The sequence below is a fragment of the Gorilla gorilla genome, chromosome 9 (assembly GCF_029281585.2).
Source record: "Gorilla gorilla gorilla isolate KB3781 chromosome 9, NHGRI_mGorGor1-v2.1_pri, whole genome shotgun sequence".
NCBI classification, from domain to species: domain Eukaryota; kingdom Metazoa; phylum Chordata; class Mammalia; order Primates; family Hominidae; genus Gorilla; species Gorilla gorilla.
In genome coordinates this window covers 127,338,545-127,356,845 of record NC_073233.2, presented here as the reverse complement: position 1 = coordinate 127,356,845, position 18,301 = coordinate 127,338,545, and the positions used below count along the sequence as shown (strand labels likewise).

General features: G+C 40.9%; 1 protein-coding gene and 1 pseudogene across 18 annotated transcripts in view; both read right to left on the bottom strand.

Moving 5' to 3' along the window:
- The window catches only part of LOC129525307 (uncharacterized), a 179,328-nt gene that overhangs the window by 130,872 nt on the left and 30,155 nt on the right, over positions 1 to 18,301 (bottom strand). For 11 of the 18 annotated variants that reach the window (XR_010129208.1, XR_010129209.1, XR_010129210.1 and 8 more), the window contains one exon: positions 15,805 to 15,978. Coding sequence is in view for 7 of the 18 variants with exons in the window: in XM_055355129.2 (XP_055211104.1) it covers positions 15,805 to 15,978 (174 nt within the window). In the remaining 11 variants the exon portion in view is untranslated. Of the gene's footprint in view, positions 1 to 174; positions 273 to 1,169; positions 1,466 to 15,804; positions 15,979 to 18,301 lie in introns of those variants that run through there. The other 7 variants (XR_008669519.2, XR_008669520.2, XR_008669523.1 and 4 more) reach the window with 3 other exon arrangements.
- Positions 6,078 to 7,587, bottom strand: LOC129525308 (hippocampus abundant transcript-like protein 1; annotated as a pseudogene).

The following is an 18,301-nucleotide window of genomic DNA, read 5'->3' as shown; positions in this document are numbered from 1 at the left end:
GGGGAGTAAGAATTTAGGATGGAGTAACATACTGCTTTTATATTATAAAACTAGTAATACTTTTTTGTCACTATAAACATATTGGTTTGCTAAACAATATAAATCAAATATATCTAAAGAAATACATTAAATGTTTGGCAAAAAAAAAAAAAAAACCCCACAGGACTTGCTTACTGGTGGTTTGGCTGTTTCAGGGATGGATTGAGAGGAAGTGAGAAGGAATCTAGGATGATCCTTGGGCTCTTGTTTGAACAAGTGGATGATGACGACATCTGTTGAGAAAGAAAAGGCTGGGGAAGCATTGAGGTGGGAAAGCAGATATATTAAATCTGTGATGCCCATTAGACATCCAAATGGAAGCATCAAGAAAACAGCCGGATATCCCAGTCCTGAGCAAGAGGTAAGAGGTCCAGGCTAGAAATAAAAGTATGCTGGAAATTTTATTTGGATGGTAGACATCGACCATGGGACGAGTAAGATCATGCAGGCAGACATGACAGAGGAATAATTCTATAATTCTAGGCCCAGAGTAGAATCTGAGACAGTGCAATATTTAGGCTTTTGAGGGTGCAAAAGAGATTAAAGAGCAGTCAGTGAAGAAGAGGAAATCCAGGGGTCTGTGGAGCCAAAGAAGGGAGAGTTTTGAAAAACAGTGATCAACTGGGTCAACTGCTATGAAGTCAAGTAAGATGAGGACCAATGCGCTGATGACTATGGTAGCTAGTCTCCAAAGATGGCCTCCTATGTAAACTGGGCCCCTGGGTAATCCCTTCTGTTGAATCTGGCATGGTCTTGTCTTGCTTATGACCAACAGTATATAGTAGAAGTCACATGGCATGACTTCCAAGCCTGGCTCATAAGAAGTCTTGCAGCTTCCACCTGGTTCTCCTGGAATGCTCACTCCTGGGACACTCCCTCCTGGAACCCAGCTGCCATTCTGAGAAGCCCAAGCCACACAGAGTGGCCACATATAGGCACTCAAGTTGCCAGCACAAGCTAAGCTCCCACCTAACAGCCACCATCCACTGCCAGCTATGTGAGTGAGCCATCTTGGATGTCCAGCTCAGCTGAGGCTTCAGACGACTCCAGTCCCAGCTGTTGACTGCAACCTCATGAGAAACAGACCCCAAGAAGAATTTCCCAGCTGAGCCCAGTCAACCACAGAAGTATGAGACATAATAAATTGTTATTTAAAGATACTAAATTTTGAGGAGGTTATTACACAGCTATAGGTAGCCAGAATAGTGACTTTGACATGAGTCACTTTTGACAGTCCAGTGGTAACAGGAGCCAGGTTGAAAGTGGGTGAATGAAAGTGAATGAAGAGTGTAGACTTCTTTCTCAGGAAGTGTGGCTGTGACTGATGTGGGAAGTGGAGTCCAGGAGAGTCCGTTTATGTTGAAGATGGGCAATCCTGGAGTATGGCTGTATGTTGATGGCGATGATGCCTGGAGACAGGGAAAGACTGATGAAGAAGAGGGAGAAGAAAGCGAAGAATTAGAGTCTTTGGAAAGGCAAGAGCTAGAATTAAAGGCAAAGAAAGGTGGGTGCAGCAGCTCATGCCTATAATCCCAGCACTTTGGGAAGTTGAGATGGGATGATCACTTGAGGCCAGAAGTTTGAGACCAGCCTGGGCAACATAGCAGGACCACATCTCTACCAAAAAAAAAAAAAAAAAAAGTTATTTAAAAAAAAGTTAAAGAAGATGGGTAAGGAAGTGGAAATTTTGTGAAGTTGAAGTTTCTTGGCTTTTCATATAAGTGGTCTCTCCTTTCTCAAGGAAGTATATGGCAAAGTCATCAGCCGAATGAGATGGTGGGAATATGGAGGGGAGGCGGGGGAAGGTTTGATAAAAAGAGATAATATAAAATAGTCATATCAGAAAGTGGGAGTGGTAGCAGAATTCTAAAAATAGTCTCCTGAGATTCCACATCCAATGCATGGAAACTGAATGTGATGAGATTTTACTTCCATGACTGTGTTTCATTATATGGCATAGCTGATCCTCAGAGACAGAGATAAGATGATCTGGGTAGTCATAATTGAATAACATGAGCCCTTAAAAGCAGAGAAACTTCTCTGGCTAATGGCAGCAGAGGGCCTCCGGGAACATCAAGGAACCAGGCAAAAGGTACCCACGGAGCCCCTTGAGCTCCCTGCTTTCTCACAGCTTCTGGAGGTCCCAGATAAGTCCCTCTTGGATTTCTGCCTCTGCAATTTGCATCCTGAACTCTCTGAATTCAAGTAATTTTATTTATGATTGGATCCAAGGGTTGACCTGGATGTTTGACAGGAACTGGATTGTATTCAGTCTACATCTGGAATCCAGACTGGAATCCAGAAATCAAACTGGGTGTTCAACAGGAACTGAACTGGATCTAGCTGGAGACCTCAGGAAAGCACAATTTTAGGACAGAATTTAGATTGTCAGAATCTAAGGAGTCTAGGACTCCTCCATCTAGAGCTCCAGCTAATTTTATGTTCAGAAATTATGGGCCCAGAACCTGTGCCTTTCTAGAGAAACAGGTGGACCTCAGGAAGACTAGCAGAATGACAGCAACCACAGTGGGGAAGTTTTATTCTAGATGAGATATTATTTGGGCTGAGTGCAGTGACTCATGCCTGTAATACCAGCACTTTGGGAGGCCGAGGCAGGTAGATCGCTTGAGCTCAGGAGTTTGAGACCAGCCTGGGCAACATGGTGAAACCCTGTCTCTACAAAAAATACAAAAATTAGCTGGGTGTGGTGGTGTTCCCCTGTAGTCCCAGCTACTTAGGAGGCTGAGATGAGACGATCACTTGGGCCCAGGAGGTCGAGGCTGCAGTGAGCTGTGTTTGTGCCACTGTACTGCAGCCTGGGCAAAGAGCAAGACCCTGTCTCAAAAAAACAAAAAAGAAAGAAGAAATTATTCATTTATGTGTGCATTAGAAAAAAAGGGGGGGATCATGAAGGCCTCAGAAACAATGAGACACATTTTTATTAGTATACAGAGGTTTCTAAAAGAGAGAATGACTTTTTTTTAAAGTAGGCCCTCTAAAGGAATCTCTACTGCCTGCTAATGAAAAATTATTCTGAACTCACTAACCTCTGTGATCTCTTGCTCTTTTAAAAATTTTTCAATTTCTTTTAATTTTTAATTGACAAATAATAATTATACAGGCTGGGCATGGTGGCTCATGCCTGTAATCCTGGCACTTTGGGAGGCCAAGGCAGGAGGATAGCTTGAGCCTGAGTTCGAGGCTCCAGTGAGCTATGATGGCTCCAGCCTGGGCACTCCAGCCTGGGCAACACAGCAATACCCTGTCTCGAATAATAATAATTATTATGATTATTGCATACATTCATAGAGTACATAGTGATATTTTGATACATATAATGTATGCTGATAAGTTCAGGATAATTAGCATATCCATCTCAAACATTAATCATTTATTTGTGTTGGGAACATTCAATATCCTCCTTCTAACTATTTGAAACTATAGAGTATATTGTTGCTAACTATAGTCATCCCACAGTGCTATAGAACAGGGTTCCCCAGCCCCCGGGCCATGGACCTGTACCAATCCATGGCCTATTAGGAACCCAACAACACAGCAGGAGGTGAGCAGCAGGAGAGCGAGCGTTACCACCTGAGCCCCGCCTCCCGTCACATCAGCATTAGATTCTCACAGGAGCGTGAACCCTATTGTGAAATGTGCAAGCGAGGGATCTAGGCTGCACGCTCCTTATGAGAATCTAACTAATGCCTGATGATCTAAGGTGGAACAGTTTCATCCTGAAACCATCCGCCGCAGCCCCTCACCCAGTCCATGGAAAAACTGTCTTCCATGAAACTGGTCCCTGGTGCCAAAAAGGTTGGGGACAGCTGCTATAGAACACTAGAACTTATTCCTCCTGTCTAGCTTGTAATTTTGTATCCTTTAAGAAGTCTCTCCATCCCCACCTTCCCTCTACCCTTCCCAGCCTCTAATATCCTCTGTTATCTACTTTTTGTTTCTATGAGATCAACTTTTTTTTTTTTTTGAGACGAAGTCTTGTTCTGTCACCCAGGCTGGAGTGCAGTGGCGCGATCTCAGCTCACTGCAAGCTCCACCTCCAGGGTTCACACCATTCTCCTGCCTCAGCCTCCCGAGTAGCTGGGACTACAGGCACCTGCCACCACGCCCGGCTAATTTTTTGTATTTTTAGTAGAGACAGGGTTTCACTGTGTTAGCCAGGATGGTCTCGATCTCCTGACCTCGTGATCCGCCCGCCTCAGCCTCCCAAAGTGGAGATCAACTTTTTTTAGCTTCCACATATGAATGAGAACATTCAGTGTTTAACTTTCTGTTCCTGGCCTATTTCACTTAACATAATATCCTCCAGTTCCATCCACATTGCCATGAATGACAGGATTTCATTCTTTTTATGGCTGAATAGTATGCCATGGTGTTTATATACCACATTTTCTTTATCCATTCATCTGTTGTTGGACACCTAGGTTGAGCCCGTATCTTAGCTATCATAAATAGTGCTGCAATAAACATGGGGGTGCAAGGTGTCTCTCCAATATAATGATTTTTTTTCCTTTGGATAAATTCCCAGTAGTTGGACTGCCAGATCATATGGTAGTTCTATTTGTAGTTTTCTAAGGAAGCTCCACACTCCCCACAGCATAATGGTTATACTAATTTGCATTCCCACCAACAGCATATGAGTTCCCTTTTCCCTACATCCTTGCCAGCATTTGTTATTTTCCATCTACTTGATTATAGCCATCCTAACTGGGTGAGATGATACCTCATTGTGGTTTTGATTTGCATTTCCCTAGTGATTAGTGATAGTGAGCATTTTTTATGTTTTTGTCAGCCATTTGTATGTCTTTTTTTTTTTATAAAAGTTGTTTTTTGTTTTTTGTTTTTTTCTGTTAATACCTTTGTTATGCCAGGTACAATGGCTCACGCCTATAATCTCAGCACTTTGGGAGGCCGAGACAGGCGGATTGCTTAAGCCCAGGAGTTCTAGACCAGCCTGGGCAACATGGTGAAACCCCATCTCTACAAAAAATACAAAAATTAGACGGGAGTGGTGGCACATGCTTGTAGTCCCAGCTGCTTGGAAGGCTGAGGTGGGAGGATAGCTTGAGCCCAGGAGGCAGAGGTTGCAGTGACCAGAGACTGTGCCACTGCACTCAGCCTGAATGACAGAGTGATAGCCTGTCTCAAAAATTTAAAAATACCTTCATTACATTTATAAAAACAAGATTTACACAGCACCCCATCAAAAATTAAAACCCCTGGCCGGGCACGGTGGCTCATGCCTGTAATCCCAGCACTTCGGGAGGCCGAGGCAGGTGGATCACTTGTTAGGAGTTCAAGTCCTGCCTGACCAACATGGTGAAATCTCACCTCTACTAAAAAAAATACAAAAGTAGCCACGCATGTTGGCACATGCCTGTAATCCTAGCTACTGGGGAGGCTGAGGCAGAAGAATCGCTTGAACCTGGGAGGCAGAGGTTGCAGTGAGCTGAGATCGCGCCATTGCACTCCAGCCTGGGCAACAACAGCGAAACTCTGTCTAAAAAAAAAAAAAAAAGTAAAACCCCTTACAAATATCTATATATATTTTATATCCATAAAACTTTCAAAGGAGTGCTCTGTTAAAGGTGGGCCCTAGCTAGCAGTCCATTTACTGGTGCAGCAAAATACATATAAATTTGTAGTTTTCTTTGTCCACAAAACATCTCAAGAAATTATCAAGACATTCATTGTGAAACTGAGCTTCATAAAACCACAATATTTCGGAAAGGAATTTGATGTGCAGCATTCCATGAGATTCAAAAGTCAGATAAACAGATTGAAATAAAGATTAATTGAAAACAAACACATACCACAGAGCAGTTAAGGCAGGAGTGTGACAGATGAGAAAAATTGCTTGAGAAGCAGGCCATGGGAGACATGGGAAGGAGCAAATCATAATAATGTATTGTGAGTCTGAACTTGGATATAAACTCTACTAGTATCTACTTACTAACTCTCAGTCTCGCTTAGGAATTTCAAAATTTTAAAAACTTTCTTGGAAGCACCCTCCACACTTTCTATATTGCCACCAGAATGCTTGAGGGGTTTTTTTCCTTCTGTAAAATCCCCTTGGATCCTATCAGGTTACTAAGTTCGTAAATCTGAGTTGCAAGTTCTACACAATTTAAATTTATAAGAAAAAGCCCCTTCATATAATAAAGGTAATCACTATTAAATATTATTAATGTCCAGAGATGTATATATGTTGAATTTCATTCTAGCCAAGAATAGGAAGTAGAGAAAGTAAAAGGAGAGTAAAACTAGGTTTTCATTTGACCTTTCAACAAAGGCAATAGATTCCTGAGTGACTCTTAAGAGTGGCCACTCAGCACCTATGGACTAATTAAGAGAAACAAGAAGGAAGAAAATAAGAAGGGATTCTTTACCTGAAATCTTGCCAAATATGGCAGTCCCCCTCCAATCCTGCACCTTCTGCTGGAAAGGGCATGGAAAGACCGTTGTCACTCTTACTTCAGAGTCATTACAGAAAAGCCATCCTTTCTCCCAGAGACATGACTTTTCTATTTGAGTTTTACCTTGAGAGTTGCACATTATTTGCAGGGAAGTATTCCAAACCTTACCTTATTCTAATGTACGAACAGAAAGAAAAAGAATAGGAGGAGGGAGAGGAGGAAGGGGAGAAGGATAGAGTGGGTATTTACAAAACTTGGCCCTCCCATCCAGCACCACAAAGTCTCCGTGTGGTGTGGTTCCCACCTGGCTCTCAGAGATGGGATCCCCTTTTTCTGCCAAGTTATATTTCAGTGCACTGATTCTCAGGCTCCTTGAACAAAGAGAGCTCCCAGATGCTGCTGTCTTGCAGCAGTGGCTCACTGTCCTCATCACTGCCCCATTCTGGGATGTTGGTCAGGCTGCCGCTGCCACCGCTGCTATATTTTTGAACTCCCCTGGCTTTCCTGTATTCAGGGATGAATAAGGCAACCAGAAAAGACATAGGAACTGTACATGCCCAGGTAAAAATGGCAGGCCTGGGATGACAGCTCCCTGCAGGGTAACATCGTTAGTATTCAATTTCAGGCCCGACCTGGTCAGTTCCACATGGAACATGTAGAATATGAAGCCATACAGTGCTGGCCCCACACCATTGCATAGTCCTGTTATTCTAGTTACAATCTCTTAGGCAACTCCTTGCCAATCTGACTCTGCATTCTGAGAGACAAAGGCACTGATTACTGGAAATGTAATGGTGAACATGGTGGCCACGGTCCCCACTGACCACATCATCCAGGCTTGAGATCCAAAAGCATACTGCGCTAACTGGAGTCTCTGGAAGCCCATGCCAAGGAAGACAATATTCTTATTCCCTAATGATCTCATCAAGATGGTAAGAAAGACCATCTGAGCCATAAAAAACAGAATTTCTACCATAGCCATGAACGCTGCAATTTCAACAGATCTAAAACCTATGACCTGCATGAGATTAAAAAAAAAAAAAAACTTAAACACTGTCCTGCTTCAGGAAGGCATGCAAGAAACACAGTGACGCAGGTTAGTAAGACAGTAGAATTTTTTTCCAACTTTCTTCAATGATGCAAAAGAGACAGCTCGTTTCCAAGAAATCTGAACTCCCCAGGAAACTGTCTCATTTTCTCAGACAGAGATTCCAGAACAGCCACTAAGATGAAGCAGCTGCCCAGAGAGCAAGTCTTGCAGCAACCAGCCCAAGGCTGTCTCCACAGCTGGCAGAAAGGTGTGTTCCGATGGCCGGGCTGTTGCCCAGAGGAGCTATAAAGGTGGCTGAGGCTCAGCCATGAGCAGTACTTTGCTCTGCTCCTGAGTGACATCAGCTACACAAGTAAACATCACACAGAACGGGACTGAGAAGACACCAGACACAGAAATAATAGCAAAAATACCTCCATGGACTGATCCTCATTAGTGGGACTGGGGAGCAGGGAAAGAAGACAGTGCAGAGGAGAAATTGTTTCTTGCTCCACACATTGGCTAGGGTACATATGAGCAGGGAACTGGGAAGAGAACAGGCCCTTTACACCTTGAAGGAGACCATGCCTAAGGAACGTGTTGAGGAATTGTTTCGTGCAGAACAGCCAACACTGGATGCGTCAGCAGGCCCCAGGAAGGAAGGAAGATGGCAGTGGCAGCATGGTGTCCATGTGGTCTTGGAGCTACTGGCCTACCAGACTCCTGCCTGGGGCTCCCGTGGGCTCCATGCTCACGCCACGGCCAGGCCCATGCCAGCTGGGGGTACTTGGGGACCACCACTACACCACGCAGGTGGTGGCAGGGCCTGCACCTTCCTGAGCAGCAAGGCTGAAGCCAAGGAGGAAGCTCTAGGAGCTGCTGCACTGAGCACACCCATCCAGGCTCTCTCTGGACTCTGTATGTCTTTTGAGAAATGTCTGTTCAGATCATTTGCCAATTTTTTAATTGTATCGTCTGGTTTTTTGCTATTGAGATACTTCAGGTCTTTGTATATTCTGAACATTAATCCCCTGTCAGATAGCTAGTTTGCAAATATTTCCTCTCATTCGTAGGCTGTCTTTTCAATTTGTTATTCCTTTGCCGTGCAGAAGCTTTTTAGTTTGAGATAATCCCATTTGTTTATTTTTGCTTTTGTTGCCTGTCTGTTTGAGGTCTTATTCATAAAATATTTTCCCAGGCCAATATCCTGAAGGGTTTCCCCTATGTGTTCTTCTAGTAGTTTTATCATTTCCAGTCTTACATTTAGTTCTCTGATCCTTTTTGTGTTGGTTTTTGTATATGGTGAGAGGTGGGGGTCTAGTTTCATTCTTCTGCATATGGATGTCTAGTTTTCCCAGCACCATTCATTGAAGGGACTGTCCTTTCACCAGTGAGTATTCTTGGTAACTTTGTCAAAAATCAGTTGGCTGTAGATACGTGGATTAATTTCTGGGTGCTCTATTCTGTTTCATTGGTCTATGTGTGTTTTGTAGGTCAGTACTATGCTGAGTTGCTGCAGCTTTGTAGTATATCTTGAGGTCTAGAAGTGTGATCCCTCCGGTTTTGTTCTTTTTGTTCCAGATTGATTTGGCTATTCAGGATATTTTGTGATTCCATACAAATTTTGGGATTTTTTTTCTATTTCTGTGCAGAATGTCATTGGTATTTTGATAGGGATTGCATTGAAACTGCAGATTGCTTTGGGTAGTATTGTCATTTCAACAATATTAATTTTCCTGACCCATGAACATGAGATATCTTTTCATTTGTAACTTCTTCAATTTCTTTCATCAGTACTTTGTAGTTGTAAATGTGATTGCCTTCTTGATTTCTTTTTCAGCTAATTTGTCATTGATGTATAAAAATGCTACTGGTTTTTTATATTAATTTTGTATCCTGCAACTTTACTGAATTCGTTTATCAGTTCTAAGAATTTTTTGCTAGAGTTTTAAGGTTTTTCTGTACAGAAGACCATGTCATCTGCAAAGAAGGACAATTTGACTTCCTCCTTTCCAATGTGGATGCCCTTTATTTCCTTTTCCTTGCCTAATTGCTCTGGCTAGGACTTCCAGGACTATATTGAATAGGAGTGGTGAGAGTGAGCATCCTTGTTGTGTTCCAGTTCTTGAGGAAAAACTTTCAGCTTTTCCCCATTCAGTAAAATGTTAGCTGTGGGTTTGTCATATATGTCCTTTATTATGTTGAGATACTTTCCTTCTATACCTAATTTATTAAAAGTATTTAGCACAAAGTGATGAATTTTATCAAAAGCTTTTTTTGCATCTATTGAGAGAACCATATGATTTTGTCCTTCATTCTATTGATATGATGTATGACGTTTATTGATTTGCATATATTGAACCATCCTTGCATTCCTGGAATAAATCCCACTGGATCATGGTGTATTATCCTTTTGATGTGTTGTTGGATTTGGCTTGCCAGCATTTTGTTGAGGATTTTTGCATCTACATTCATCAGGGATATTGACCTGTAGTTTTGTTGTTGCTGTTTTGTCCTTGTCTGGTTTTCATATCAGGATTATGTTGGTCTCATAGAATGAGTTAGAAATAATTCCCCCAGCTTCAAATTTTTGGAAAAGTTTGAGAAGAATTGGTATTAATTATTCCTTAAAGGTCCAGTAGAATTGAATGCTGAAGCCATCCTGTCCTGGACTTTTCTTTGTTAGAAGACTTTTTACTACTGATTTAGTTTCATTACTTGTTTTTGGTCTTTCAGGATTTCTATTTCTTCTTGGTTCAATCTTAGTACTTTGTATGTGTCCAAGAATTTGCTCAATTCCTCTAGGTTTTCAAATTTATTGGTGTATAGTTGTTCAGAGTAGTCTCTAATGATCCTTTGTATTTCTGTGGCATCCATTGTTACATCTCCTTTTTCAATTCTGATTTTATTTGGGTGTTCTCTCTTTTTTTCTTAGTCTAATAGTTTGTCAATTTTGTTTATCTTCTCAAAAAAACAATTTGTTGTTTTGTTGATATTTATATTGGTTTTTTAGTCTCAACTTCATTTATTTCTGCTCTGGTCTTTATTATTTATTTTCTTCTACTAATTTTAGACTTTACTCAGTTTTGCTTTTACAGTTTCTTGAGGTGCATTGTTAGGTTGTTTTTTGAAATATTTCTAGGTTTTTTTTATTATTTTTAAGATATACAGTCTCACTCTGTCACCTAAGCTGGAGTACAGTGATGCAAGCATAGCTCACTGCAGCCTTGAACTCCTGGGCTTAAGTGATCCTCCTGCTTCAGCCTCCCAAGTAGCTAGGACTACAAATTTGCACCACTACAGTTGGCTAAGTTTTTTATTTTGGGTAGAGACGGTCTCTACCTGTTGCCTAGGCTGGTCTCAAACTCCTGGCCTCAGATGATCCTCCTGTCTTGGCCCCTTCAAAGTGCTGGGATTACAGATGTGAGCCGTGGCATCCAGCCATTTTCTAGTTTTTTGGTGTAGGCATTTATTGCTATAAACTTGCCTCTTGCTACTGCTTTTGCTATTTCCCATAGGTTTTGCTATGTTGTGTCTCTATTTTCATTTGTTTCAATAAATTTTTAAATTTCATTTCTAATTTCTTCCTTTACTTAGTCATTCAGGATCATGTTGTTTAATTCCCATGTATTTTATAGTATCAAATGTTTCTCTTGTTCTTGATGTCTAGTTTTATTCCATTACAGTCGGATAAAATACTTAATATGATTTCAATTGTTTAACAAATTTTGTGAAACTTGTTTCTCTCCTAATATATGGTCAGTCATGGAAAATATTCCATGTGCTAATGAAAAGAATGTATATTCTGCAGCTGTTCGGTGAAACATTCTGTAAATGTCTGTTGTTAGATCCATTTAGTCTATGATGCGGTTTAAATCTGATGTTTCTTTGTTGATTTTCTGTCTAGATGATGTGTCCAATGCTGAGAGTGGGGTGTTGAAGTCCCCAACTATTGTTGTATTGAGGGTCTATCTTCCTTTTAGATCTAATGATGCTTGCTTAATATATGTGGGTGCTCCATTGTTGGGTGTATACGTATTTACAACTGTTACATTTTTCTTGCTGAATTGATCCCCTATTATATAATATCCTTCTTTTTCTCTTTTTACAGGTTCTAACTCAAAGCCTATTTGTCTAAGTATAGCTATGCCTGCTCACTTTTGGTTTCCATTCACATGAAATATCTTTTGCCATCCCTTCACTTTCAGTCTATGTGTATCTTTATAGGTGAGGTGAGTTTCTCACTGGCAGCATATAGTTGGGTCTTTTTTTTTTAATCCATTCAGCTAATCTTTATCTATCTATCTATCTATATATCTATCTATGTAATCTATTTAGAGGCAGGGGATTGCTCTGTTGCTCAAGCAGGAGTGCAGTGACATGATCATAGCTCAGTGCAGCCTCAAACTCCTGGGCTGAAGTGATCCTCCTGCCTCAGCCTCCCAAGTAGCTGGGACTACAGGCATGTGCCACTACACCCAGCTAATTCTTTAATTTTTTTTAAATAAGAGGTCTCAATATGTTGTCCAGGCTGGTCTTGAGCTTTTGGCATCAAGCAATCTTCCTGTCTTGGCCTCCCAAAGTGCTGGGATTACAGGTATGAGCCACCACAGCCAGCTTCAATCTACATCTTTTAAATGGGAAATTTAGTCCATTTACATTCAAGGTTATTATTTATAGGTGAGGACTTACTTTTGTCATTTTATTGTTTTCTAATTGTTTTGCACATTGTTTGTTCCTTACTTCCTCTCCTATTGCTTATGTCTGGAATTGAGTGGTTTTCTGTAGTGACAAGATTTGACTGCTTTCTCTTTCTTGTTTATGTATCAGCTCTACCAATTAGTTATACAGTTTTGCATGTTTTTATGATGGTGGTTATCGTCGTTTCTTCCCAATGTAAAACTCCATTGAGCATTTCTTGTACAGCTGATCCAGTGGTAATGAATTCTCCCTGTTTGCTTATCTGTGAAAGATTTTATTTCTCCTTCATTTCTGAAGAATAGCTTTGCTGGGTATATATTCTTGGCTGACAGCTTTTTTCTTTCAGTACTTTGAATATACTATCCCATTCTCTCCTGGCCTGTAACAGGGTTTCTGCTGGGAGAAATCCACTGTTAGTCTAATAAGGATTCTCTTACATGTGACTTGACACTTTTCCCTTCCTGCTTTAAATTCTTTCTTTGTCTTTGACCTTTGACAATGTGACTATAATGTGCCTCAGAGAGGACCTATTTGGGTTGAATCTATTTGGGGTTATTTGAGCTTCCTGCACCCAGATGTCCATTTCTCTCCTAAGACTTGGGGAGTCTTTCTGCTATTATTTCATTAAATATGTTTTTCTCAGCTTTTCTCTTCTCTTCTCCTTCTGAAATGCCCATAATATGAATATTTGTCCACTTAATAGTGTCCCACAAATCCTGTAGGCTTTCTTTTTTTTCTGTTTTGTTTTGTTTGTCTGCCTGTGTGATTTCAAAAGACTTGTCTTCAAGTTTAGAAATTCTTTCTTCTGCTTGGTCTAGTCTGTTGTTAAAGATCTCCATTGTATTTTTTATTTCCTTCATTGAATTCTACAGCTCTAGGATTTTTATTGGACCCTTTGTTATATACTCTGTTAAATTTCTCATTCATATAATGAATTATTTTCCTGATTTCATTGAATTGTCTATTTGTAGCCTCTTGTGTCTCACTGAGTTTCCCTAAGATTATTATTTTAAATTCTTTTTCTGACATTTCATATATTTCCTTATGATTGAGATCTGTTACTGGAGAATTACTGTTTTCCTTTGTAGGTGACATGCCTATCAACAGATAAATGGATAGAGAAAAACTGGTGTATGTACACACAATGGAACACTGTTTAGCCATTAAAAAAAAAAAAATCTGAAATCCTAACTGGGCACAGTGGCTCATGCCTGTAATCTCAGCACTTTGGGAGACCAAGATAGGAGGATTTCTTGAGTCTGGGAGTTCAAGACCAGACTAAGAAACATGAGACCCCCATCTCTACAAAAAAATTTTAAAATTATCCGGGCATAGAGGTGCACTCCTGTAGTCCCAGCTACTTGGGAGGCTGAAGTGGGAGGATAACTTGAGCCTGGGAGGTAAAGGCTACTGTGAGCCATGATTGCACTACTGCACTCCAGCCTGGGTGACAGACCAAAAGTGTCTCAAAAAAAAAAAAAAAAAGAAAAGAAATTCTGTCGTTTGTGGCAACATAGATGAGCTTGGAGGACATTATGTTAGGTAAAATAAGCCAGGCACAGAAAGATAAGTAACACTGTTATCATTCATATGTGGAAGCTAAAAACATTGATCCTGTAGAAGTAGAGATTAGAATACTTGTTACTAGAGGCTGGGGAGGGTAGCAGAAATAGGGCAATAGCCAAAGGTTTGTTAATGGATTCAGAAGTACAGTTAGACAGGAGAAATAAGTTTTAGTGCTTTATTGCACAATAGAATGACTATAACCAACAACAATTGATTGTATTATTAAAATAGCTAGAGAAGCAGATTTTGAATGTTCTCAACACAAAGAAATGATAAATGTTTGAGGTAATGGATATGCTAATTACCCTGATTACATTGTAAACATGTATCAAAATAGTACACTGTATCCCATAAATATATATGATTATTATTTGTCAATTAAAACTAATAATAAAGGCCAAAAATAAAATATAAAAAGGAATAAAATTGTAAAAATCAAAATTACAAAATCACATGCTTCCTTTCCACTAGAAAGGAATTGTCACTAGAAATTAAGGTTACTAGGGGTTAAGAATTTTAGGCTGGGTGTGGTGGGTCACATCTGTAATCCTAGCACTTGCGGAGGCCAGAGCAAGAGAATCACTTGAGCCCAGGGGTTTGAAACCAGCCTGGGCAACATAATGAGACTCTGTCTCTACAAAAAAATGTTTAAATACCTGGGTGCAGTGGTGTGCACCTGTAGTCCCAGCTACTTAGGAGGCTGATGTGGAAGGATTGCTTGAGTCCAGGAGGTTGAGGCTGCAGTGAGCCATGATCACACCACTACACTCCAGCCTGGGTGACAGAGCAAGACCCTGTCTCTAAAAAAAAAAAAAGTGTTTGAGAATTCTAATTCGCTTGAGCCCAGGAGTTCAAGACCAGCCTGGGCAACATAGTGAGACCCCATCTCTACAAAAAATTTTAAAAATTAGCCAGGCTTGGTGGCACATGCCTGTAGTCCCAGCTACTTGGGAGACTGAGGTGGGAAGATGGCTTGAGCCCCAGAGGCAGAGGTTCAGTGTGCCGAGATCATGCCACTGCACTCCAGCCTGGGCAACAAAGCGAGACTCTGTCTCAAAGGGGGAAAAAAAAAAAAAAAACCTAGGCACCAGGGTAAAACCCCTTTTCTACCAAAAATTAAAAAAAATAAAAATGAAAAATTAGCCCAGCATGGTGGCGTACATCTGTGGTCCCAGCTGCTCAGGAGGCTGAAGTAGCAGGATTACTTGAGCCCAGAAGGCAGACGTTACAGTGAGGCAAGATCACACCACTGCACTCCCAGTCCGGGTGACAGAGACCTCATCTCAAAAAAATAAAAATAAAAAAGAATTCTAATTAATATATGTAATAAAGACCACTAGAAGTAGTAAAGATGAAAGAAAATAACTCAGCTGGGTGCAGGGCTCAAGCCTGTCATTCTAGCACTTTGGGAGGCCAATGCAGGTGAATCACTTAAGGCCAGGAGTTCAAGACCAGCCTGGCCAACATGGCAAAACCCTATCTCTACTAAAAACAGAAAAAAAAAAATAGCTGGGTGTGGTGGCACACGCCTGTAATCCCAGCTACTTGGGAGGCTGAGGCATATGAACCATTGGAACCTGAGAGGCAGAGGCTGCAGTGAGCTGCTGAGATTGAACCACTGCATTCCAGCCTGGGTGACAAATGAAGACTCCTAAAAACAAAAGAAAGAAAGAAAGAAAACAACTGTATATAAAAAAATGTATTTTAAAAGTAGATGAGTTTTTAGCAAGAAAAAGTATATAAGGAATGTGTTTCCTTTAAAGGGAAAACAGAATGATGTTATCTTAAAAACAAGAGGATTGTTCCAGAATAATAAAGAAGAAAACAAGTAAGATGCAAACTGAACAAATATAGAGAGTTGTAAAAGATCTGCAAGAAAGAGCATATTGAGGAAGAGCAAGATGGCAGAATAAGAGACTCCACTAATTGTCCCCTCCTCCCTGGCAAGGACACCACTTTAACAACTATCTAGACACACACACACACAAAAAGCTCCTTCATAAGAACCAAAAATCAGGTGAGCACTCATAGTACCTGGATTTAACTTCATATCGCTGAAAGAAGTGCTGAACAGGTAGGAAAAACAGTTTTGAATCGCTGACGCCATCCCTCCATCCCTCAGCAGCAGCAGCTTGGTGTGGAGAGTGTTTCTGTGCACTGGGGAGAGGTAGAGCACGGCAGTTTTGAAGTACTGAACTCAGTGGTGCCCTGTTATAGCAGAAAACAAAACCAGACCAAACTCAATTAATGCCCACCCATGGGGGGAGCATTTAAAGCAGCCCTAGCCAGAGGGGAATTGCCAATCCCAGCAGCGTGAACTTGAGTCCCCACAAGCCTCGCCACCATGGGCTAAAGTGCTCTGGGGCTCTAAAGAAACTTGAAAGGCAGTCTAGGTCACAAGGACTGCAACTCCTAGGCGAGTCCTAGTGCTGAGCTGAGCCCAAAGCCAGTGGACTGTAGAGGCACACAACTTACTGAGACATCAGCCGGGGTGGCTAAGGGAGTGCTGATACCAGATAGTTTTAAAAAACTAAAGTTGATGGATACAAAGTCAGTAAAGCCCCTTGGATATTACCAAAGCACTGACTAAAATATCATATTTTAAAACTTACATGGAATTAATATCTGTGTTGCACTTATATAATCAGATCTACCTTATTGAAACAAGACTTATTTTGTTAAAAAATTTAACTGTGACTATTTTTTATAAAAATGAGAGTGACTATTAAAAAGATTACATTTCAATAGAAAACTGTAGCGCACCAATTACCAAATTCTAGTCCTGTTTATTTTCTTTGAGATTTGTTATCCATCTATAAACTGGATTGAATCCTCAAGTTTTCTAGTTTCATTAAAAACTAAAACTGCCCTTTTCTCAAGTCCTAAAAGCTGAAACTGGATGACTTCAAACTTCAGAAAAAATCACTGCAACAGACCATGTATAGACAACCTTTATGCCTGCTGCTATGTGAGTTCACCAGAACACCACCCGATGATATAACCAGCTCTCAAATGCCATCTTCATTCCACCATCTAAAGATACTTCAAAGTCAAATCTACAAATCTTGACCCTCCAGACACAAAGACTAGGATCATAATTTGCTCCAAATATTAATCTTTGTTTTTCCTTTGTTTTCATAGAATGATAACTTGAATACTCTTCGAGCAATATAATCTGAAATGAACAATTTAGCCTCAAAAATACTCCAAAACAGAAGTGCTTGATACCTCACACTTTAACAAAGAAGAGCTTGTGCTTTTATTGATTAAAAAAATGTTTTACCAGGGATGGTGGCTCACACTTATAATCCCAGCACTTTGGAAGGCCAAAGTGGGCAGTCCACTCGAGCCTAGGGTTTTGAGACCAGCCTGGGCACTGTGGAGAAACCCCATCTCCAAAAAAAATACAAAAATTAGTCAGGTGTGGTAGCATATGCCTATAGTCCTAGCTACTTGGGAGGCTGAGGTGGGAGGATCCCTTGTGCCTGGGAGGTCAAGGCTGCAGTGAGCCTCGATTGCACCACTGCACTCTAGCCTGGGTGACAGAGTAAGACCCTGTCTCAAAAAAAAATGTTGTTTCTATGTCAATAAATTAGAAATTATTGCCCCATGGGATAACTGGAAAGCCACATATAGGAGAATGAAACTGGATCCTCATCTCTCACCTTATACAAAATCAACTCAAGATGGATCAGGGACTTAAATCTAAGACCTGAAACTATAAAAATTCTAGAAGATAACATTGGGAAAAAAAACTCTTCTAGACATTGGCTTAGGCAAAGACTTCATTACTAAGAATCCAAAAGCAAATGCAACAAAAACAAAGATAAATAGTTGGGACTTAATTACACTAAAGAGCTCCTGTACAGCAAAAGGAACAGTCAGCAGAGTAAAGAGACAACCCACAGAGTGGGAGAAAATCTTCACAATCTATACATCCAAAAAAGGACTAATATCCAGAATCTACAGGGAACTCAAACAAATTAGCAAGAAAAAAACAAACTATCCCATCAAAAAGTGGGCTAAGGACATGAATACACAATTCTCAAAAGAAGATATACAAATGGCCAACAAACACATGAAAAAATGCTCAACGTCACTAATGATCAGGGAAATGCAAATTAAAACCACAGTGTGATACAGCCTTATTCTTGCAAGAATGGCCATAATCAAAAAATAATGGGGGCCGGGTGCGGTGGCTCACACCTGTAATCCCAGCACTTTGAGAGGCCAAGGCGGGTGGATCACAAGGTCAGTAGATCGAGACCATCCTGGCTAACACAGTAAAACCCGTCTCTACTAAAAATACAAAAATTAGCTGGGCGTGGTGGCGGGTGCCTGTAGCCCCAGCTACTTGGGAGGCTGAGGCAGGAGAATGGCGTGAACCCAGGAGGCAGAGCTTGCAGTGAGCCGAGATCACGCCACTGCACTCCAGCCTGGGAGACAGAGCGAGACTCCAATAATAATAATAGATGTTGGTGTGGATGCAGTGATGAGGGAACACTTCTACATTGCTGGTGGGAATGTAAAC